Raw genomic sequence first — 20,775 nt, forward strand, 5'->3', positions numbered from 1 at the left:
GGGTATCAGGCCAAAGGGTTGGGACGCTGTGCCGTTTGCGCATCCCTTCATATCTCGGGCTGTTGGTGACGGCATGGTTTTGCGCTTGCCGTATGACGCTGATTCCCCGCCCCCCTCGCCGTGAGAGGTTGTGCGTGGTTGGTGGCTCTGTGTGTGGGCAGGATGCACGTGTGGGCGACCGTTCTAGTACCTGGACGCTTGCGCCCTGGTTAGTGCGTGCGCTGTGCGTGTGTCCTGCGGCCTAGACGTTTCCCGGCACTCCTGTGCCTAGGCTTGTGGCGTTGAGGCACAGCGGTGGGGCTCTGGCGGGTTGAGGCTTGGCTAGGACTCACTGTGCGCGGAGTCACACGGACTTTGCCCGCGGGAGGGTTTGCAGCAAAGTCGGGGTTGGGCCCTGATAGCATGTGATGGCTCGGCGTCTTCGGGAGCTGGGACTGTCCCCTCTGTAACATCCGCATCCATAATCGGGTGCTCTAATTGTTAATTGTGATTTGCGCGGATTGGCCAGCAGCACATGTGAAACCTCACAAGGCATCAGTGGCTGTCATACGGTATGGTGCAGAGACATAGCTGAATGCTCCCCGCATCGCACACTCGCACCTATGCCACACCTGCCAGCCATCTACGCTCGGCTGTGCCTCCGGGACACGCCGTCACGGCTGGACTGGCATAGTCCTATCAACACCGCTGGACAGCCCGACAGCATACGGTGTCATTATACCTCCGCCTGGCGTCCTGGTCTCCATCAGCGCACACACAGGTTACGCATCACCGCGACTATCGCACGCAGCTACCACGGCGGTGCCGAGGGCGGCCTTGACGTCCTGCTGGGCGGCCCCGGCCCCAGCCCCACACAGCTGGTGGCGTCCTGGCGCGGGAAGGGCTCGGCGGTGATGTCGCTCAGCATGGCCAGCAGCACCGCGTCCACCTGCAGGGCACAACGACACACACAGAGGCACCGTTGGCTCGATGCAGCGGCGCGTGGGTGCATGGTAACGTCACACTTTTCACATACACGGGCTTGGTTTCGTGGTTTCCCCAATTCGGGTCGGCTTACATGTGACGGGCGAATTGAGGCATTCGGAGGCTTTACCAAATAGTGCACAGAGCCACATACGGAGTGGCATGTGGGTGCAGCCGCGTGTCGAAAGCCCTACCAGTAGCGGCACTTGCCTTTGCGTTGGTGACGGGGTGCCCCACCATCTCCTCAGCCAGTAGCCGCAGCGCCTCCAGGAACTGCACATAGCTCAGCGCCAGGACAGGGGCGCGGTGGCCTGTGAGGGCGCGTGAGTGCATACACGCATAGTCACTCGAAATGGAACAGGGAAAAGAGGAAAGAAGGTGCGGGGACAGAACGATGTACTGTGTGCTTGCGAGCAGGGAGTCGAGCGCGACAAGAAGCCACCTGTCACGCTTGCAAACAGCAAACCGTCATGACTGGTCTTGTTCATCGTCACAACCACCCGAGTGGCAACAGCGACCTCAAGTCTGCAACGCACCTCCGGTCCTCCCAGAAGGTGACGCGGGCGGCGACGATGTGGCGGGGCCTCCGCCCGCATCGGTCTCGCGGTCCCGCAGCGGCGTCCATGCGGCCTGCTGCTGCAGCGACCCCCGCAGGCTGCCGCGCAGGCTGTGGCGGAGGCCCTCCATGCTCTTGGTCACGTGGCCGTACCTGCACCAGGTCCGTACAGGCGGCGGAGCTGACGGTGCTCGGGATGGCAAGGAGCACGGCAAGCCGAGAACTGCAGCATCTGCAACGTTCCCTGTGCAGCAACACGGAGACCTCCGCAGGGGCGTGTTTGCATGTGTTTTCCGGGGCATGCACAGCAAACCCCCGATGCAGCGAGACCCAGAATTTGGGAGGCCGGCCGTGTCCCCACTCCTCACTCGGTCAATCCTCGAGCCTCACCTGCTGCCCGGCCCCAGCCCCGGGGTGGCCCGGCCACGCGGCAGCTGCTGCAGTGGCGAGCTGGGCCCGGAGGTGACTGTGAGGTCGTGCACACCGCTGGTGTCGTCTCCCAGGTACACGCCTGTGAGGGTGAGGCGGCGAACGAGTGCAAGCACTCAAAATTCGCTGCCCTCTGGCCATTGCTGGCCCAGACCAACTGCAGTCCATGCCCGGCGCAGCTCCATTTCAAGCCAGCCTAACCCATCTACCCGCCCCCTGGCTGATGTCAATTTCTGGGTCTCGGCCACCTTATGACTGCAACGACCAGCCCCAGCCCCAGCCTCAGCCTCCGCAGCCCCCTGGCCCACCGCGTCAAGCCTGCAGGCCCCCACCTGCCACACTGGCCGACAACGTGAACACGTGCTCCAGCCGCCGCGGCGTCAGGCCGGAGCCGGGCGCCATCAGGGCGGCACGCACCGTGGCGCAGTCACCCACCACACGCAGCCACGCCGACCTGCACGGCGGGGCGGGGCCTGGTAACTAGGCGCTAAGGCTTTTGCACGCCTGCTCCATGCACCCCACTCAGGTGGACGAAGCTTGCTTGTGGCGACCCAGTGTGACGGTGTGACGGTGTGACGCCCAGAATGGAGGACGGGTGCGCGGTATGCACCAACACCGGCCCACAGCGCAATGTGCTCGCAGCAGCGTCAAACCCAGACATCTTTGGGACCCACATTTCCATGAGTGTTAGGGAGCGGAAGCAGCAGCAGCAGGCGCCCCAGTACCAAGCCCACGGGTCCTCCAGCGGCTCAGGCGACGGTGCAGCCGCGGCCGGTTTGCCGGCACCAGTGCCTGCGCCTGGTGCCTTGCTGGCACTGTCGCCGCCGTCCTGAGCCTTGGGCGCTGGCGTCGGGTTGTGTGGTGGCAGTGGACCCTGCAGGCGGGACGGCGCAGCTATGCCGTTACCTACGGGCGCACATGCAGAACGGCTACACGCTGCCAAAGCGCCCGTCTTGCCCGGCCCCCCATCCTTCCTTCCGGAAAACACAGCGCGCAGGGGCCCCGCCCGCCCACGCCGTCGCCCGTCCAAGCACCCACACCGCCACACGCAGTCGTCGCCACAGCACACTCGCCTTGTTCCACTTGGCGCAGTAGCGCTGGAATGCGGCGCGCAGGTTGCGCCCGCACAGCCGTGACAGCTGCGGCACTGGCGTGTAGGAGGGGGAGCTGGCGGCGCCGCTGCTGCCCGCCGTCAGCTGCCGCAGCGGTCCGCGCAAAATGGCGCGCGCCGCCTCCGCCTGGTCCCTCAGTCGGGCGGGGCTGTCCAGGATCCACAGCGGGTGGCTGGTGCCGCTGCCCGGCGGCCACTCCTGGCGCATGTCGAACGCGCCCCCCTCCACGTCGCTGGACTGCGGTTGCGGGTTTAGGGGCAGGTGTTTCAGGGCCAGGTGGTTCAAGGCCAGGTGGTTCAGGGATGGGGGTGAGCGGCACCTACTCAACTGATGCGTGATCTGCATGCTGACGGCCCCCCCTCGTCGTCAGCCTCAAGCGCACGCTACCTATGGGCTCCACCCACCCACCCACCCACCCACCCACCCACCCACCCACCCACCCACACCCACCATGAACAGGCTGTCCAGGAGCTCGTTGTCCTCGCCGGGTGGCGGCGGCGGCGGCAGGCGGGCGGGCGGCGGGCTGCCCTCCGCCATCACCCGCAGGATGACTGACGCCAGCCCGGCGCCCTGTGGATCATGCATCGCGAGTGTGGCGGCAGCTGGCACGAAGGCACGAGAGGGAGCGCCACCTTCTTGTCGGCTGTGGTTGCGCCCGTGCCTTTGGACAAGCCCCCCCCCTAACCCATACAAAGGCCCCCGCACCTTAGACGCACTGAGCACCAGTGCCCGCATGAAGTTGAGCCAGTTGAGATGGTTGGCGCCCTCCAGCTGCAGGCGGCGGACAGCAAGGAAGTCAGCGCCGAGTTTAAGCTACCCAAAATCCCAAACGTGTCGATGTTAAGAGGGGCAGCGGGGTGAACCAGGTGGCATGCAGGCAAAGAGCCTTCCAGAGGCACGTAGGACGACAATGGCCAAGCCACGCCGCAGCTCCAAACTTGCACAACACGGCAGCACAGCACCACACATTGACACACGCACCTGGCCGTGTACGCGCTCCGCCCGCACACGCTCCGCCCGGCAGCCCTGCAGCGCCACCTTGGCCGCTCCCGCCACCTCGCCCTCCTCCCGGCGGCTGCCGCTAGTCACCTGCGGGGAACACCAGCAGGGTGCGGCGCGCGCCCTCTCAAGCCCCTGGTTTTTCAGCACTACCACACCTACTTGTCTTTCCCACACATACACGCTCGCATCTTTCGGCAACCCCCGCACTCCACACCATGAGCACCCAACCTGTCAAGCACAGGACGCCCATGCTGCACCACACACGCCGCCACCGGCCGCGCCGCACGCACCCGGGCCGCCGCCATCATGTCAACCAGCTGCATCACCGTCAGACCAGGCGCCTGCCGCCGCACGCTGTCCGCCTCCCAGCTCCGGCCCCCGCCCCCGCTCCCGCCGTCCCCGGCCCCGCCTCCCAGCGCCAGCCACTTGGGCCGCCAGCGCTCCGGGCTCCCGGCTGCCCCGCCGCCACTGCCCGCGCCGCAGCCCCCTCCAGCCCGTGCCAGCTCCAGACAGGTGCATATTCGTACGTAGCGGTTGTACAGCGGCGTCAGTCCGTGGTTGCCTGCGAGCGAAACAGCAGGCAGCAGTTCAGCGGCCCGATGCAGGGCTACAGGGCAAGCAAGAGCTGACGAGGTGGCGTGCGACAAAGCATGTAAGGAATAGCCGGCTGCTCGCTTGGTAGCAGCTACCAGAAGCATTCGCAATTCAAGGGCACACCTCGGTACAGGCAGCTCCATTTGCCGAACGGCAGTAGCGCGGCCGCCTCGGACACGTACCACAACACAAACTCCTGCGGTCAGAATGCCGCAATATCCAGCACGTGCTTACACTCGGAGCATACCACGCCGCTTGCAGCTCCAACGCTTTCCGGCCAGACATCCCTCGCCCAGACCGCCATACTGCTGCCTGCCGCCTGCAATCCATGGCTAACTGCCGCCCGGCAGCTGCCCGCCGCCCGCTCTCACGTCAAACGACAGCGCGCCGTCCCTGTCCATGTCCGCCCGCAGGTACAGCTGTCGTATGTAGGCGTCCACAAACTCGGGCGCCACACCGTCCTGCAGAGGTGGCGGGCAGGGGTGCGGAGGGCTTGTGGCTTGTCAGCAAACCTGGCACCGTGGCGACGCGGATGTGCCAACGAAAAAGTAGGGGGCTGCGGCGTGTCCCAGCGGCCGAGGAAGCGGGACGTTTTAGGCTGACCGACACCTGTGAGCCTCCGCACCCACCAGCATCCTCATGTCTCTCAGCATGCGCCGCAGCCCCTGAGGCCGCACCACCCAGTTGTTTCCATCTTGTCGGCTGGCATACTGCGGGGCGGGCGCGGTGGTGGCGGCGGCGGTGCCGGGTAACCTGACATCGAGCGAACGGTAAGCAAACCTTCATAAACCCTTTCGGACGCAACTGCACGCCCAGACACGCCACGGCCACAGCCATGCAACTAGACTCCGTAGGCGCGATATTACCTATGTAGTCACCTTCGTGCAGTATCCCGCACACGGCCAGTCGCAGCTGTTGCTCTTACCCGCATGAACACCAGCGCCAGGGTTTCTGGGTCTCCAGGCATTGCGTGCCCCCACCCAGCAACGCCGCACCAGCAGCTCGGGGATCAGCCTCTCCTGGCTCACGGCATCCTAGAAGGACGCTCTAAGCTGGCTTGATTGCCGAGGCATGGTCGCTTCGCACAGCGCAAGTGAAGCCGCAGAGTTAGTTGTCGGGTCGACGCGCATGCCAACTCGCGAAAGACCTCGGCCTGGTACTTTGATACAGTTATGCTACGGTGTCGCGTTTTTGCTTTTACTACTAGTTGTCGCGCTTACGCTGCGACCAGCGAAGCGTTCACATTCATGGGGTGTACCACCATTCCTGACCCATTCCTCCACTATTCAACCTAGCTTTCATTCCAATGCAAAGCATGCAATAACGATATGCAGATGTAGTATCGAAACTTGCCTAGCTTCCTCCTTTCGAAGCAAAAGTTTCCTTGAGCAAGACACCAGCTCCTTCTGTCATATAGTGCTGCTATCATAACTGTTGTAACAATATTCAGGATGCAAAGCTACTGACGAAATGAACTAAGCTAGTAATGTTTGGGCCCGCTGTGAGCCTAGGGGCCTATAAACATATGAATTGAGCTGCAGAGGACCTATTTGGTGTCCTGGTGATAATGCTGGGCCTATTTGCCAGGTCCACAAAGCAGCGGGAGGAGGGCGGGCCACAGGCGCCCGCCCCGGCGGAGGAGTCGGAGGACGATGACCCCGAGGCGTTCAACTACCCGGGCATGCCAAAGCCGCCGAAGCCCATCAAGCTCAAGGACCCATACCCTGGTGCGATTGGGCACAAGAACGGGGCGGGGGGCTCATGGCAGTGGGACACCGTTGGCAGGAGCTGCCGGGGTTGAAGCGTTGAACCCACACACGACCCCAGCAGCAGCGCGTGCGGCCAGGGGCACGGCAAGCGAACGCACAGGCAGCACGCTGGGATGGATCGCATTGGGCGCCTAATGTCTTGACCGGGCCATGCAGCTGGGGCATGCAAGGCGAGCAAACGCACAGGGACGGTCCAGGGGCGAACAGCCGGGAGCGAGGCGACAGCACACAGCACGAGAGGCGACCACGGCAGTCCAGTCACCATGGGCTGCATCCTGGCCTAACGCATTCACCCACTACCCCTCCACACCCCAGTCTTAAGTGCATCCTGTACCGCTTATTCAACCAGCTTTGCAAACCCACGATGTTACCCCGCAGGCGGGAAGCGCCCCGAGAGCGAGCGGCCCAAGCACGCGCCGCCGCCGGGTCTTGGCTTGGAAGGCATTCCGCTGCCTTCCGAGCCGCTGGTGCACGACGGCGCCACCGCGGTCATATTTGTAAAGGCCGGCAGCGAGCACCGCGCGCTGCTGTACCTCATGCAGAAGGTGTGAGATTGAGCGCTCGCGCGTGTGTCGGCGTGTGTGTCCTGTGGCTGACAGGGTGGCTTGGCGGGGCAGGGCCCGGCGGGAGGGGGCAGCCGATGCCTGGCCGCCTACAGTGGCGTAAAGGGCGGCTGGGGCGCGGCACCGGGACTGGGAGGGACCGTGGCGCGGGGGCACAACGCACAGGCCATGCACTCCTCCCCTCTGTCCGGCCTCCTCAACTCATGTTGTTGTCCTTTTTCACCTCGCGGGCCAGGTGAACCGGCTGTACGGGCTGGACGACCTGCCTCCGGACGTGCCGCCCGACATAGCGGCCTACCACTACCTGGTCATGGCGGCGCCCAAAGGTGGGGCGGGGAGGAGAGGAATGGGTGGGAATGTGGGATTAAGACGTTGCCGATAGGGCAAGTGTTGGGTGGATGGGGATGGTGCAAGGCCGGTGAGCGGCGGTGCTAGAAACATGGGGGATAGGAGGAGTCCACTCCACAGGGCGGCGCAGCCAAAGCAGCAGCAACCCGTGTGTGGCCGGCACTCAGCCCCTGTTGCTCCGCCTCGTCCTCCCTCTCCCTTGCCTCGCTCGCCGCCGCCCCCAGACGCGCCTGTGGACGGCGACGCCTCCACGGACTTTGAGCGCAGCACGCTGCTGGACCTGCCCGGGGGCGGCTTTGTGGTGCGGCGGGTCAAGGTGCTGGCGCGGGACCCCCTGCTGGCGGGGCACGTGGACAGCACCGTGGTGGCCCGGAGGTGAGGGGGCGGGGGCGGGGCCGGGGGCGGGGGCGTGGTAGGGCCGGGTGCGGATGCGGGGCCGGGGGCGGGGCCAGGCGCGAGAGAAGGGTGTAGGGAATCTGTGCGGCTCTGCTGGGCATAGCTGGGCTAGCGGGCTATGCTGGGCTTGGCTGCGCTGGGCTCCACAGGGCGGGGGGGGGGAGGCTGGGAGTGTTACCAGCCGTGTTGGGGTACGGTGACAGCGGGCTGCTCGGCGCGTAACGCAACATAGCCTAACAGCTGTGCCTCGCTCACGTCTTACCGCGCCGCTCAACAGGATGCCTGTGGCCAGGCTGAACGACCGCATGCGGGAATCCGACCGCTCCGGCCGCTTCGCGCAGCAGCCGCCCGGCTCGCCGGGGCCGCTCACACCCGGCGCCGGCAGCAGCCGCAAGGGCGGCTTCGGCAGCCGGTTAGGCGCAGAGTCCAGCATCAGCGGGGCCGCGGCAGACGGTGACCGGCACCCCAAGCGCAGGTGGGCGAATGGGGCGCTGTGCCCTGCGTGCCGCGTCGCACAAACTTGGTAGCCGGGGTTGCGTGCGGCGAGCAGGCAGGAACGGATGGGCGGCGCGCGGCATCACCGGTCGCCGCATATCACCGCCGCGCCTCCCACCACGCCGACCCGCTCCCTCCCCCCTCCGAACCGTTGCTCCCCTCCCAGGCCGTCCGCGCGGCGGCACCACCGCGGTCCGGCGGAGCTGGTGCCTGTGGCGCTGCCTGCCGCGCCCGCCTACATGGCCACAGCCGCCGCCGTCATCCGCCAGTTCAACCGCTCCGGCCTCATTGTCACGCCCTACCTGTACGCCACAGTGGTGGCCGCGTCGGCGGTGTGCACCATCCAGGCAAGCACGGGCGGATGAGGACGCGGGCGAGCGTGGACCTGTTTACACGCTGCGGCCAAACCGTTACCCTCCGCCATCCTTCCATGTGTCTCCTCTTCACGTCCAGTCCGCTCCTCCTCGCTTCCGCTCCTGTAGGGCTGGTGGCGGTCGCACAAGGTCCGCTTCCACGGCAACTTCGGGCAGCAGATCAAATTCGCCCGCGCGGCGCGGCGCATCCAGCGCGCCTGGCGAGCATGTGGGTGTCAGACAGGCAGCCCGGCGGGCAGTAACACACAACCACACACGAACACAGCGCCACACGGGGCTGAACCGACATGGTGCAGAGGTCGCCATTCCCTCCTGGCATTGGGGTCTGCATGCTCTTCTGGCATTCCCGCCCGCTTCTATGCCTCCCCTCACCACACCAACCCGTTTCACAATCGCCATCTATTAATTAAGCACGCCTGGAACCCCTCATCAACCCCCATCCTCTCCTCCCCAACTCCCCGCGGCCCGCAGTCATGCTCCGCAGCCGTCTGGCTATGCTGGCGGCGGTGCGGCGGCTGGTCACCAACGTGGGCGGCCTGCTGCTTGGAGCCAACCTGGCGCTCACAGCCTACCACTGCGCCCTGCTGCGGGACCAGGCCGGCCGCGTGGCGCGTGCCGCGGCTGCGGGCCACGCGGCGGCGGTGGCCAGCCGCGGCGGCGCGGTAGCGGCGGTGGCGGCGACGGCGCTGCCGACGTCGGCCTCGGCGGCGGCGCTGTATCCGGAGCAGCGGTTGCGGTTCGGGTTCGACCGGGCTGGGGCGCTGGTGCTGGTGGAGCCTTCCAGGGAGCTGCCCAAGCCGCTGAGCGAGGGTGAGTGCGCCGAGTGTCGGCAGCGTGTGTGTATAGGCTTGGGGATGGACAAGAAGAAGCCCTGTTACAGCCCACGGCTGATGGATATCATGTATGTATCATATGGTCCGAGACAATCTTGCACTTCTCATGTCGCGTGTGCTATATACCGTACGGTATGCATGTTTCCTTGGTCCTGTCTCGGCGTGGCAGGCACGTGGGCGCCTGGGCTGCCGACGCCGCCGGTGCCGCGCTCGCTGCCGCTGTGGTGCGGGCTGCACGTGCCGTTGTGCGGCGAGCGCGCGGCTGTGTCCGTGCACGGCTGCCGCGAAGTGATGGGGCTGCAGCACGTCACAGCCCTGCTGACAGACGCCTCCATGTGGAAGGTGCGCGGCCGCAGGCGTGGTGACGATTGGGGCCGGAGCAGTGTGGGGCTCGACAAGGGCTGACGCAGGCCACAGTCTGGATGGAGGCTACTAGCTACATACGCCATGCCTGCATTCGTCCTCAAGCTGCTGCTTGCGACACCCGCACCCCGCACCTGCACAGGACACGCACGGCCGCGAGATGTCCCGCGCCTCGCTGCCCGACGTGTACCCGCCCGACCCCGCCGCCACCGCCGCCACCCTGGCGGGCGGCGGCACCTTTGACGACGTGGTGCTGACTGTGGTGTCCTTTCCCTCCGTGCACGAGGCCGCACTGCGCGCCGCGCTGCTGCTCGCCTACACCTGGGACCCGCGCCGCCGCGCCGGCGTGCAGCTCATCCCCATGCACCAGACCGCGGCGGCGCGCGGCGCCGCCGCCCAGGTCGCCATGGCCGGTGCCATCGCCACACTGACCGGCGGCGCCGCCGGTACCGGAGAGGCGGTGGCGGCGGCGGCTGCCGCCGCCGCCGGCATGGCCGCCGGCAGCAAGCCCGGCACGCCGGGCGGCGGCGCTGCGGCCGCCAACAACCCGCTTGCGTGGCGGCACATGACGCCGGCGGAGCGGCCCTCGCGCTCCAGCACGCCGCAGCACGGCGGGCAACGCAGCCCCGCTAGGGGCAGCACGCCAGCCAGCCCGTTGCGGGCCAGCCGCGGCGCCTCCATGACCAGCGTACACCCGCACCTGCACCTCGGCTCGCCCACGGCCTCGCCGACGCGGTCGCGCGTGCCGTCGCAACTGCCGTCGCCGACACCTGGCACTCCGAGCAGTCGAGGGGCTGCGGCAGCTGGGGGCCTAGGCGGCTCCCCCGCGGCGTCTCCTTCGGGCGCGCGGCGGTCACGGCAGGCGGCTTCTCCAGCGGGGCGAGGGATGGCTCCATTGGGCGCGCGGGCACCGTCGCCGCCGCCGCTGCCCATGCGGCCAGGTGAGGAGCGCCGCGGGGCCGGTGCCGTGGCTCATGGCTTGTCAGGGGACATGATGCAGTAGGGCGCCTAGCAGGTTCAGCAGGCGGCGTGCCACTGTGCGGCCTTGGCTCTGTTGACGCTGCTGCTGCCGTCCCTGACCTCCATTCTGCTGTCCTGTCCTCGCTTTTGCATCCTGCAGGCACAGTGCCCACGCCGCCCTCCAAGTTCTTAGACCTTGACGCCATGCACCCGCACCCGCACATGATGATGATGGGGGCGGGGACGCCGGGGACGAGCAGCCCCGGCGGCTCTGTCGGCCCCGTGCCCGGCCTCGGAGCGCTGCAGGCGCTGCCGCGGCCGAGCACCACGCCCCTGGGCTCGGCGCGCGGCCTCATGGGAGAGGTGTCGCTCGCGAGCCTGGCTGCAGGGGTGGGTCACCGCTATACGCATTAATACGTCTGGCAGCAGGCGATGGTGCTTACGCGATATGCTTGACTTAGCGCACACGGTCTGGAGCTAGAAGATGTTGCAGGGTAGGCCTCACGATGGACGCCTCACTGATGGTTTGCCCACGGTCACTGAGTTACTGTCCGGTCCTTCCCGTCTCGCCCCACTTGTGTACAGTTTGGCGGCGCTGTGCCGCCCGAGCGCAGTCCCGCGCCGGCCTTCACCCTCGTCCCCAGCCCGCACACCGACCTGCCCCAGTCCTCGCTGGCTCGCGCGCTGAGCCCTGTCGCGATCGCACACGCCCGCGCCGCGCAGCACCAGCAACACGAGCAGCAGGACCTGGCCAATGAAGATGAGGATGCGGCGGTGGCACGCTCAGCAGGGTCACCGACCGCGGCAGTGGCGCGCTCAGCAGGGTCAGTGACGGCCGCGGTGGCACCTGGGGACTTGGCAGACGCTGCACGGGCAGCAACTGCACACACGGGGCAACCGGCACTGCCGCCCGGCTCTCCCTACCTCAATTACGACATGTTGTCGCCGCGAAGCCGGCAGTCAGCGGCATCCGCGGCTGCGGCAGTGGCAGGCAGTCACCCGGGGTCTCCACCCGGCGGCGGCACCAGTCACGCGGACTCGGTCGCAGCGGAGGAGTCCGCCGGCTCCGCCGCCTTGGCCGCGGCACCCATTGGCGACGACGCCGCGTCCTCGGTCGCGCCCTACTCACCCTACACCCTCTACTCGCCGCCCCATGACGCCAAAGCTTGGCCGCCTCACCACCCGCATGCACAGCCGCTGCCTGAGCGGCTCGCGTCGCCTGTGGGCGTGGGGGCGGAGGACAGCCAGGGCGGCCTGGGTGACCTGCCTCCTGGCGCCGCCCGCAGCCCCCCGCGCAGCCCTGCCCGCAGTCCCAGCCCCGGCCCTGGCGGCGGCGCGGGCGGCGAATGGACTCCAGGGACAGCGGGATCCTCGGAGGCAGGCCAGGCGCTGGCGGCGCCCGACGACAGGCACTCGTACCCCTTCCCCTATATTGTGCAGCCATCACAGACGCCGCAGCTGCCGCCGGCAGTTGTGTACCTGCACCCATCGGTGAGTCACAACTCCGGCGTTTTAGTGCTAAGATGCTAGAAGTCACCCTTGCTTTCGGGTCTTGTAACCCTGCCGCTTGCTGCTCTATGCTTGCATGGCACGCATAGGCGGGCGGCCCCTCTGACTACGAGCAGTACGCGGCGGCCCAGCAGCAACACCAGCAGCAGCAGCAGCCGATGTCGGTGCAGGTGCCGGCGGCGCACACGGACCCCTACGCCCACATGACAGTGCTGCAGCGGCACCAGGTGTGTGGCCTACCACGTATGACCACGACTGCCTGCCAGGCGCTGCACTGCATCTGCTTGCAGCAAGGCCAGCTTCCCAACCCGCCGCACACACACACACACACACACACACACACACACACACACACACACCGCCCCGTCTCGTATGTCTTTCTGGGTACCATAAGCACCACGCCTAAGCACCCACTTCAGCATCGCCATCTCCATAGTAGTCATGCCTGGAACCCCGCCCCCGAATGAATGGCTAAAACCCCCCTCCTGGAACCCCCTCGGCCGGTGTCGCCTCCTCCGCAGGCTATGGGCCTCTACTCCCACATGGTGCTGATGCCGGTGCCGGCCGAACCCATTGCCACCGGCGCCAACCTGCGGCCGGAGGGTGGCCCGCCGGTCAACGCCGCCACCTTCGCCGCGCGCAGCCGCAGCCCCAGCCCGCCGGGCAGCCGGCGTGCCAGCGCTGACGGCGGCAGGGTGAGTGGGACCTTACGCATTGGGTTACTCCATGGGTTGCGATTACCGTAACGCGTGCTGCTGGCAGCTGGCTGCACCAAACCTGCCCCTGCCGCAGCCGCTACCGGCTCAACCCTCCTCCCATTTCGACTTGCCTTGCCCCCCGCGCCATGTCCCCTTCGCGTGCACCTCGCCTCTCCCACCCACCCACCAAACCCACCCGCCCGCCCAACCACCCGCCCAGGACGCCTCCGGGCTGAGCCTGCCCTCGCGAACCGTCATCCGGCCGGGGCCCACCGACGACACGCCAGAGCTGGTCGTCGCTCCCATGCGCATCGAGGAGATACACGTCCCCACGCTTGTGGATGAGCTGACCATCGCTGCCGGCAACCAGGGGCGCGACGACCGCTTCCTGGCGGACAACACGGCGCGCATAGGGCGGCTGGTGGTGGCTGAGGAGCGCTTCTCGCGGCACCGGCAGCTGATGAGCAAGCTGATGCTGACCCAGGTGCGGGGGAAGGCGTGGTGTGTGTGTGTGTGTGTGTGTGTGTGTGTGTGTGTGTGTGTGTGTGTGTGTGTGTCCAACGTGCGTTGGGTGGCTGTCCGGTGCTGGCAATCCATTTTTGCATTCGACAACGCACTGCGTGCCCTGTGCACAGTAGTCGGAGACCTGCGATACGGTATACCCCTGCCTGTGATGCTGTGACCTAAAACCCTGAAGTGTGTATTGATGCTGTGGCGGGTGGCCCCTCCCCCCCTGCGGTCACAACGAGCGCCTGACGTCCCCTTCCCCCCCGCTCTCCTCCTCGCTCTATTGCATTGGGTTTGGTTTAGTTTGGGCTGGTGTCTACAACCCCCCCCCCCCCTTTTGCCCCATTTCCGCCCCGCGCCCCGCCAGGTGATTGGGCGCCAGACTGCGGTGGACCACCTGCACGTGCCCGGCTACAGCCCGCTCAGCAGCGCCGCCATGGGCGAGATCGTGGCGGAGATGGCGGCGGTGTACCGCGGCGAGGCGGCGGAGCTGGTGGCGGCGATACGGCAGCAGCACAGGTGCGGGACGCGGGGGGGGGCGAGGATCCTGCTGTTCCTGGGTCCTGATTCCATGGGGTTACAGAGCATGAGGGAATGACATGCGAAGGACGATGTCGTGGGTGCCGCCGGTGTCTGGTGACTGCAGGATTACAATTGTAAAGAGCAGTAGGATGCACGGTGCGTCCAGCCACAGTGTGCCCGCCCTGCGTTGATTCCAGTACTGCCGGTGCCCTTTCCGCCTGCCGCGTGGTGCCCCCACTATGCTACTGTACCAGGCTACGCCTTCACTTCTTAACTTATCATGAATGTACCCCCCACCGCCTCTCTGCCCCGCTGCCGCCTGCAGGGAGGCCATGGACGCGGTGACGCAGGAGAAGGCGGCCACGGTGCGGCACGTGGCCGCCACGTCGGGCATGCAGGCGGCGGTGGTGGACAGCCACCTGGGCCGACTGGAGGAGGAGCGGGGCCGGGCGGCCAAGGCGCGAGTGACGCGGGCGCACATGCGCAGCCTGCGGCGGGAGCGTGCCACGCAGGACCGTGCCTTCGCGGCGGCGTTCGGCCGGCAGGTGCGCATAACATGCAACGTGACGTGTGTGTATTGTATGGCACCAGTTTGCGGCCTGCGGGCAGTGGGTAGGAATGATGTTTGAGGGTCACCGAGGCCAGCTCCCTTGCCAACATGCACTGCCAGCAGGCGGGACTGCTGCTAGGCGCGTCCTGCAACCTGGGAGTTTTCGCAGAGGCCTCAAGAAGCTTACCCACCTGCCCCTTTACTTGATTGCAGGTGGCCAGCCTGGGCAAGCAGATCGTGCGCAGCGAGATCAAGGCACGCGACAGCGTGTGGGCGGCCGAGGCCACGCAGCACGCCACGACGCGCAAGGCGCTGGACCAGCAGACGCAGGTGCGCGGCTGCTGATGCGGAGATACATGCACTACCGCAGCGGGACCGTGCTCAATCGGCCACCGGTTGCCCACAAGCACTGCCGTTTCGTCGCTGAATGCGGGCTCCTTTTCCCAACTGCCCCCACTGCTTCCCCCCCCCATCCTCAACCATCCCAACGGTATCCACGGCCTCCATTGCACGGATGCGCAGGAGCACATCACGCTGGCCGCGGAGGAGATCGCGGAGCTGAACCGCTGGAAGGCGACGGCGGTGCGGTCGGAGGGCTGGACGGCGGACGTGGCGGAGCACTACAACATGATCGACATGTACCAGGTGGGTGGGTGGGTGGGTGGGTGCGGGGGGGGGGGCTGTGTTAAAGAGCACAAGGGGGGGGCTGTGTGTGTTAGGGATGCGGGGCTGCAGGGAGACTGGTAGGTGGGGGGACAGCTGGGAATTCGGGCCTTCGAGTGAATCACGCCCAGAGGCTGGAAAGATCAACAGCGCGACTTCCTGTAGGTGTAAAGACTGTTAGAAACAACACGAATCGCCCGGGAGCTGAGTTGCATGGTGTGTATGTGCACATTGCTTACGGTGGTTGTGCAACTCTGCTTCTCACAGGCGGACACGGTGGCTCTGCGCCGCGACGAGAACTATGCCCGCATGCGCCGCGTTGGCCCCGCCGGCGGCGTGTGGGGCGGCGGCAAGCCCCGCGAGCTGCTGCGCGCGCCGCTGCCCATCGCCTCCGTCGTCTCTGCGGCCGCCGCGGCGGCCGCGCGCAGCAACAGCGCCAGTGCCGTCTCCAGCCGAGGCTCGGGTGCGGCTGGGGGCGCCGCCGTCGGTGGCAGCAACTGGCGCACGCTCAGCGTCGGCGCACGCAGTGGCAGCGCGGGCGGCGAGGAGGCGGGCCCGTTCGCCTACTTGCCTAGCAGCACACGCGGCAGCTTCGGCAGCGGGTGGCCTCTGCCCTTCGAGGGCGACCATGGCAGGTGCGCGCGGCTCTATGCGGTGACGTATGTTGCTTCCTACGACTAAGAACACGGCTCCGTTTTGGGCATTCACGCAACCAGTATATCAACAAGCCAATCTCTGGTCCACCTGCCTTCTCACCCAGCCATCTGTCCCCCCTGTCCACCCCTTCCCCGCCTCCCTACGCGCAGCATGGCCAGCAGCGCGCCGGCCTCGGCGCTGCAGTCCCGCCAGACGCCCACCCGCCGCCCGCTGGCGATGCCGGAGCCGCTGCCAGCGGGCTACGTGCCCGGCGGGGCCGCCGCGGGCGCAGGGCTCGCGCCCACCGCGGAGGAGGGCGACGGCGAGGACCGGTCCGGCACGCCAGGCTTCGAGTTCCCCGGCGCCCCGCCCGGCCCTTGGGGCGGCGACGTCACCCCAGAGCAGTTTCCGGGGTCTGCCGGCGGCGTGGCGGGGTACCCGGGAGCTTCCGGCAGCGGCGGCGCGGGGTCACGTGGCGGCAGCGTGGGCCACTCGCGGCGTGGCGTGCCGCCCAACCACATGGTGGAGGGCCCCGACGGCCTCATGCAGGACTACCTGCCTGAGGCCTACCCCATGCAGCCGTACGGCAGCAGGCAGGGCACCGCGCAGCAGCGGCCGGTGGGCATGGTGGTGTCACGGTACTGAGGTGGGCGTGATTGCGCGCTAGGCGCAGAGTTGGCGTGGGCGAAATGGTGTGTGACGTTGTGATGTCGTGGCAGTGTACCTTGGTTGTTGGGTGCGGTGGTGACGGGTGCTGTAAGTACTGCATGGGCATGTGACAGGGCAGTGCAGGCTGTGACCGCCTGATGCAAAGTTACTGTGAAATTGAGCGCGCGCTATTTGGTGTGCAGGCGGTAGGATGTATCTCTTGGGCGCAGCAACTGCACAGGATGATGGTGGTGATTCAGTGTAACTGTCGTGCGGTTTCAAGGATAATGAAGAGCGGGCGAGGCCACGTTGGTAAGATCAACGTTGGATAGGTGGAGTGCGGCCTGACGAGTGATGGACCAGGTCCTGGATGGACACCGTGCATCAAGAGCTGCGCTCGGTCCTGGATGGACACCGCGCATCAAGAGCTGCGCTGAAAGAATGCGCGGGAAATCCCCTGACCAGCACGAGGATATCAGGTTGGAGCTCCTCCCACTATTTGTCGATGTTGTAACCTATGACTGAAGGGGCAACTCGGAAATGGCCGCCCAGGCATTCCTACCTTGCGGGCCGTGGCGTGCCAGCCGCGGCGGGTCGAGCTCGGCACGCTCAGGGGCCGCTGAACCCCTCGATCTACACCTCAAAACCAGTTTGAGGAATACGAAACCCGCATTCGTAACAGGTGCATTGCGAGACCGGGGCTCGTGTCGCTGAACAAGGCGAAAGCTCGAAAGCGCCCATGCATCGGGGGCCCGGCAGACACACCCGCTTCACTACTCCAGCATTCTAGACGAAGAATATAGATTGGATTAACCATGGCGCTGCAGCAGGCTGCGCCGAGGGTGTTTGGCCTCTTGGGGCGTGCCCCTGTCGCTCTGGGCCAGAGCGGCATTCTGACTGGTAGCAGCGGCTTCAAGAACCAGGGATTCAATGGTGAGGCGGCTGGCCGATTTATGTGCTGCGAACAGCTCTTTCGCGGCACCATCACGAGCTGCGTGCTTCCGGACCTGCCTCACTTGCTCGGCTCCCGGATATCTCAATCCCACAGGCTCCCTGCAGTCTGTGGAGAACCATGTGTATGCCCAGGTGAGCTGCGGAATGCTGGTCGGTGTCGCGAGATTGCTCCTCGCTGATGTTGGGACTGACTCCTGCTCGCAGGCCTTCAGCACCTCTTCTCAGGAGGAGCAGGCTGCTCCCAGCATCCAGGTAGGAGCCGTGCTAGCGCAGAAGGGCCGCCGCAAAACTTGTCTTTTCGGTATCGGAGTAGAGCTCGACCGGGCGTGTCCTGGCCGCAGGGTGCTTCGGGCATGAAGCTGCCTGGTATGGCTGGTAGCATGCTGCTGGGCAAGTCGCGCAGCGGCCTGCGCACCGGCTCGATGGTGCCATTCGCTGCCCAGCAGGCGATGAACATGTCGACGGGTGAGCGCCGAGGTGCAGAACATAAAGGCTACGGAGCTGCATTACGGGCTTTAGCGTGAAAGGATTGTGGGGAGCTCTGGGTTCGGGAGTGGTCCTGAGGGCGGGGAAACTCTGGAGGGTCGGCGACCTGGTGTGGGTTTGCGTGTAAGCTGCTGCCCTCACTCAGCTGCTGCCCCCACTCCTCGCGCGCACGCGATTTGCGGTCTCACTCCACGCGCCCATAATGCTACCATCGCCCTTCCTTGCTTGTGAACCTGCAGCCGCCCAGGTGCAGTCGGGCGCCACCGTGAACTCCCTGCTGCTCGGCATCTACCGCTTCTGGCGCAGCCAGGCGCCCATGGATAAGCCGCACGCGCCCGTGGATGACCGCATGCTCCCCGCCATTGTGGATGCTAGCGACAACCGCGCGGCCCTCGGCACGTAAGCAGCTGAGGCAATCCTGAGGCATGGTCGGGGCGAGCAGGGAGGAAGTCCTGAGCTGCGGACAAGCCTAATGCCGGGGCTACGGCTGCTGCTGGAGAGGGGTGCGGATTGAGGCAATTGTGCGGTTACGGGGGCATTCACCTGCTGACAATCATGAGCGAGGAATAAGCAGGATGGTGCGTTGCATTGGGACGAGAATCTATGCTGGGATCCTTGACGCGGTCTCACCTCCTGCTCCTGCGCCTATTCCCGCCCCGCAGCTGGGCCACCGCCCTGTTCTGCACCATCCTGGCCTCCAACTTGCTGGGTCTGGTGCCCACCAACGAGGCGCCCACCTCCGGCCTGGGCTTCGCCACCGGCCTGGGTGTGAGCGTGTGGGCCACCGCCACCACCCTGGGTCTGTACAAGCTGGGCTTCTCCTTCCCCGGGCACTTCATCCCTGGTAGGAACGGGCGGGTGCGGGAGCCAACGCATTGAAGGTTGTGGAGCAGCGGGTTTGTGTTTGCACAGGTCAGCACCGCGTGCGGGGTGTGCCGGGTATGCACGGCATGTGCTGGGTGCGTGCACGCCAACACCGAATGGCAAAACTTGTGCCTGACTAGTTGGTTGTTGTCCTTGCCGACCGCAGGCGGCACCCCCTGGCCCATGGCCTTCATCTTCGTGCCCCTGGAGACCATTTCGTACACCTTCCGTGCTGTTTCCCTGGGTGTCCGTCTGTGGGTCAACATGCTTGCCGGACACACGCTGCTGCACATCCTGACGGGTGAGTCGCTGCCGTTCGCACAGCTGCACTGTAAACTACAGATTAGGTGCGCTCTCTGGGACCCTGCGACGCCACACCTACACCGCCTGCTTTCCAGAACCCACCTGGCTGCCACCCCGCCTCCCCACGCCGTCTCTCTCAACCGGTACTCTTCCTTGCAGGCATGGCGCTGGCGCTGCCCTTCTCGCTGTCGTTCTTCGCCATGGTGCCCGCCACCTTCGCCGTCGCCTGCCTGCTGTCGGCGCTGGTGGGCCTGGAGTACCTGGTGGCGGTGCTGCAGTCGGGTGTGTTCTCCATCCTGTCCACCGTCTACGTTGGCGAGTTCAACAGCGTCAAGCTGGCGGGCCCGCTGGCTAAGGTGGTCAAGAAGGCGCTGTAAGCAGCCTCGGAATGGGACGGCGTGACGCCGTGCGGAGCCTGTGCAGCTGGCGCAGCCGGGCGGCGAGCAGCGGCTGATGGCGGCCGCGGCTGGCCCACGGAGGGCGCAGTTGCGGCAGGAGGAGCTGTGGCGGCGGCGTTGCGCGGGGTAGCGTGCAGCAGCGGGAACAGGGCGCGGCCCGGCGGTGCTGGTCGGCAGATAAACCGGCGCAGTGCTTTCCGGGCCTGCCTGGCTAGAAGTGCGGGTTGGTGTAGCCAGTAAAAGCATGGGGGTGCGGCTTGCGCCGGCCGTGGGGTTTCCCGCGGCACTGGTGGCAGCCGGTCGGCTGAGTCGCTTAGATGTTGCTGTGTCTCGTGTCGGGGCGTCCGTTGCGTGGAGGGGCGGGGCCTGCGCCTGCGCGGGATGGCGTCAGTCGAGGAGCTGCGCGGATTAGAGGTACGCGGCGGCAGCGGCGACGTCGATAGCAGTAGCAGAGGAGCGGAGCTGTGGAGTTGGAGAGCGGCTGCCAGCGGCGCAGGGCGTCGTCATGTCGCCCGCCTGCGTAATCCCCGGGTGCTTCAACTCCCGGGGAGGGGCGGACGTGGCGACCGGCGCCCTGCCCGGCTGCGGAGTGCCGCGACTGCTAGAGGCGGTGTGCAGCGGGAGCGCAGCGAAGTGATGGGGCCCCGGCGGGCGGCGGCGGCGTGCGGCGCGCAGAGTACCGGCGCGGCGGCAAGGGGACCGGCAGCTCCCGGGTCCCCAGCCGCCAGCGTGTGGCGCGTGGCGCGTGCGCCGCCCGTGTGGGCGGCCGAGAGGAGGGAGCGGCGCGGCAGTGAAACACACTGCGGCGTACCGACCGAGGCACACGTCGAGAAGTAGACAGCGCAACAGCAACGGCAGCGAAAACCTAGCGGTGGGAGGTCCGGAGTTGTGGGGGTTGTGCTGTGGCAGACCGGCCGACGCGCGCAGGCTGGGGGCGACCACGGGGGGCGGGCATCGCTACCTGTGGCGCGCACCCGGCCAGCGTGCACCCTTGCCATGCTGGCTTGTGGAGGCGGGGGGAAGAGGTGGAGGCTTATACCTGGTAGCTTGGCAACCTAGCATCAGCAGGTGACATGAAAGTAGTGGAACTGTAGGTTTTCGTGTGTGCGGGAAGGGTTGTTTGTGTGTGCGTGCTCCCGGGAGTATCGAGCACACGGGTGGCCCGAAAGTAGGTTTCAATAGCTTTGCGTGAGGGTTTTGTGGGGGAGGCCTGAAGAGGCTGGACACCGAGAGGCCCAGTGATGGCCTGAGGCGAGGAGACTGTAAGCTTCGTCTCACAC

General features: G+C 66.4%; 3 protein-coding genes across 3 annotated transcripts; 2 read left to right on the plus strand and 1 right to left on the minus strand.

Moving 5' to 3' along the window:
- Window positions 1-376: 376 nt before the first annotated feature.
- CHLRE_01g018700v5 (uncharacterized protein) lies at window positions 377-5,862 on the minus strand. The gene is made up of 15 exons (XM_043058438.1): window positions 5,582-5,862; window positions 5,286-5,366; window positions 5,028-5,117; window positions 4,780-4,852; window positions 4,353-4,624; window positions 4,042-4,149; window positions 3,766-3,831; window positions 3,511-3,630; window positions 3,022-3,297; window positions 2,623-2,822; window positions 2,281-2,402; window positions 1,910-2,030; window positions 1,500-1,672; window positions 1,174-1,274; window positions 377-928 (listed from the first exon to the last, which is right to left on the minus strand). Exons 1-15 carry the CDS (start codon window positions 5,621-5,623, stop codon window positions 791-793), a joined length of 1,983 nt encoding a protein of 660 aa, XP_042928352.1. The 5' UTR covers window positions 5,624-5,862; the 3' UTR covers window positions 377-790.
- Window positions 5,863-5,992: 130 nt separating this feature from the next.
- CHLRE_01g018750v5 (uncharacterized protein) lies at window positions 5,993-17,016 on the plus strand. The gene is made up of 21 exons (XM_043058439.1): window positions 5,993-6,383; window positions 6,804-6,970; window positions 7,224-7,314; window positions 7,561-7,711; window positions 8,010-8,207; window positions 8,394-8,574; window positions 8,710-8,809; window positions 9,073-9,411; window positions 9,604-9,776; window positions 9,940-10,738; window positions 10,918-11,147; window positions 11,343-12,248; window positions 12,356-12,493; window positions 12,788-12,961; window positions 13,185-13,448; window positions 13,839-13,990; window positions 14,319-14,538; window positions 14,757-14,873; window positions 15,066-15,188; window positions 15,474-15,841; window positions 16,013-17,016. The coding sequence occupies exons 1-21, from the start codon at window positions 6,224-6,226 to the stop codon at window positions 16,485-16,487; spliced, it is 5,526 nt and encodes a 1,841-aa protein (XP_042928353.1). The 5' UTR covers window positions 5,993-6,223; the 3' UTR covers window positions 16,488-17,016.
- Window positions 17,017-17,172: 156 nt separating this feature from the next.
- CHLRE_01g018800v5 (uncharacterized protein) lies at window positions 17,173-20,773 on the plus strand. Its single transcript, XM_001689440.2, has 8 exons — window positions 17,173-17,423; window positions 17,539-17,576; window positions 17,649-17,696; window positions 17,786-17,909; window positions 18,170-18,329; window positions 18,593-18,774; window positions 18,961-19,095; window positions 19,257-20,773. The coding sequence occupies exons 1-8, from the start codon at window positions 17,306-17,308 to the stop codon at window positions 19,472-19,474; spliced, it is 1,023 nt and encodes a 340-aa protein (XP_001689492.1). The 5' UTR covers window positions 17,173-17,305; the 3' UTR covers window positions 19,475-20,773.
- Window positions 20,774-20,775: the final 2 nt, after the last annotated feature.

The sequence above is a fragment of the Chlamydomonas reinhardtii genome, chromosome 1 (genome assembly GCF_000002595.2).
Source record: "Chlamydomonas reinhardtii strain CC-503 cw92 mt+ chromosome 1, whole genome shotgun sequence".
Taxonomy (NCBI): domain Eukaryota; kingdom Viridiplantae; phylum Chlorophyta; class Chlorophyceae; order Chlamydomonadales; family Chlamydomonadaceae; genus Chlamydomonas; species Chlamydomonas reinhardtii.

Coding starts and splice junctions, on each gene's coding strand:
- CHLRE_01g018700v5 (XM_043058438.1), bottom strand. CDS start 5,623: ATGCCTGGAGACCCAGAAACCCTGGCGCTGGTGTTCATGCGG. Junction 2,823..3,021: donor ACTGCGCCAAGTGGAACAAG/GCGAGTGTGCTG, acceptor TCCCGCCTGCAG/GGTCCACTGCCACCACACAA. Junction 2,403..2,622: donor TCCCTAACACTCATGGAAAT/GTGGGTCCCAAA, acceptor CCCGCCGTGCAG/GTCGGCGTGGCTGCGTGTGG.
- CHLRE_01g018750v5 (XM_043058439.1), top strand. CDS start 6,224: ATGCTGGGCCTATTTGCCAGGTCCACAAAGCAGCGGGAGGAGGGCGGG. Junction 8,810..9,072: donor CCAGCGCGCCTGGCGAGCAT/GTGGGTGTCAGA, acceptor CGCGGCCCGCAG/TCATGCTCCGCAGCCGTCTG. Junction 14,539..14,756: donor CGGCGGCGTTCGGCCGGCAG/GTGCGCATAACA, acceptor ACTTGATTGCAG/GTGGCCAGCCTGGGCAAGCA.
- CHLRE_01g018800v5 (XM_001689440.2), top strand. CDS start 17,306: ATGGCGCTGCAGCAGGCTGCGCCGAGGGTGTTTGGCCTCTTGGGGCGT. Junction 17,424..17,538: donor CAAGAACCAGGGATTCAATG/GTGAGGCGGCTG, acceptor TCAATCCCACAG/GCTCCCTGCAGTCTGTGGAG. Junction 17,577..17,648: donor AGAACCATGTGTATGCCCAG/GTGAGCTGCGGA, acceptor TCCTGCTCGCAG/GCCTTCAGCACCTCTTCTCA.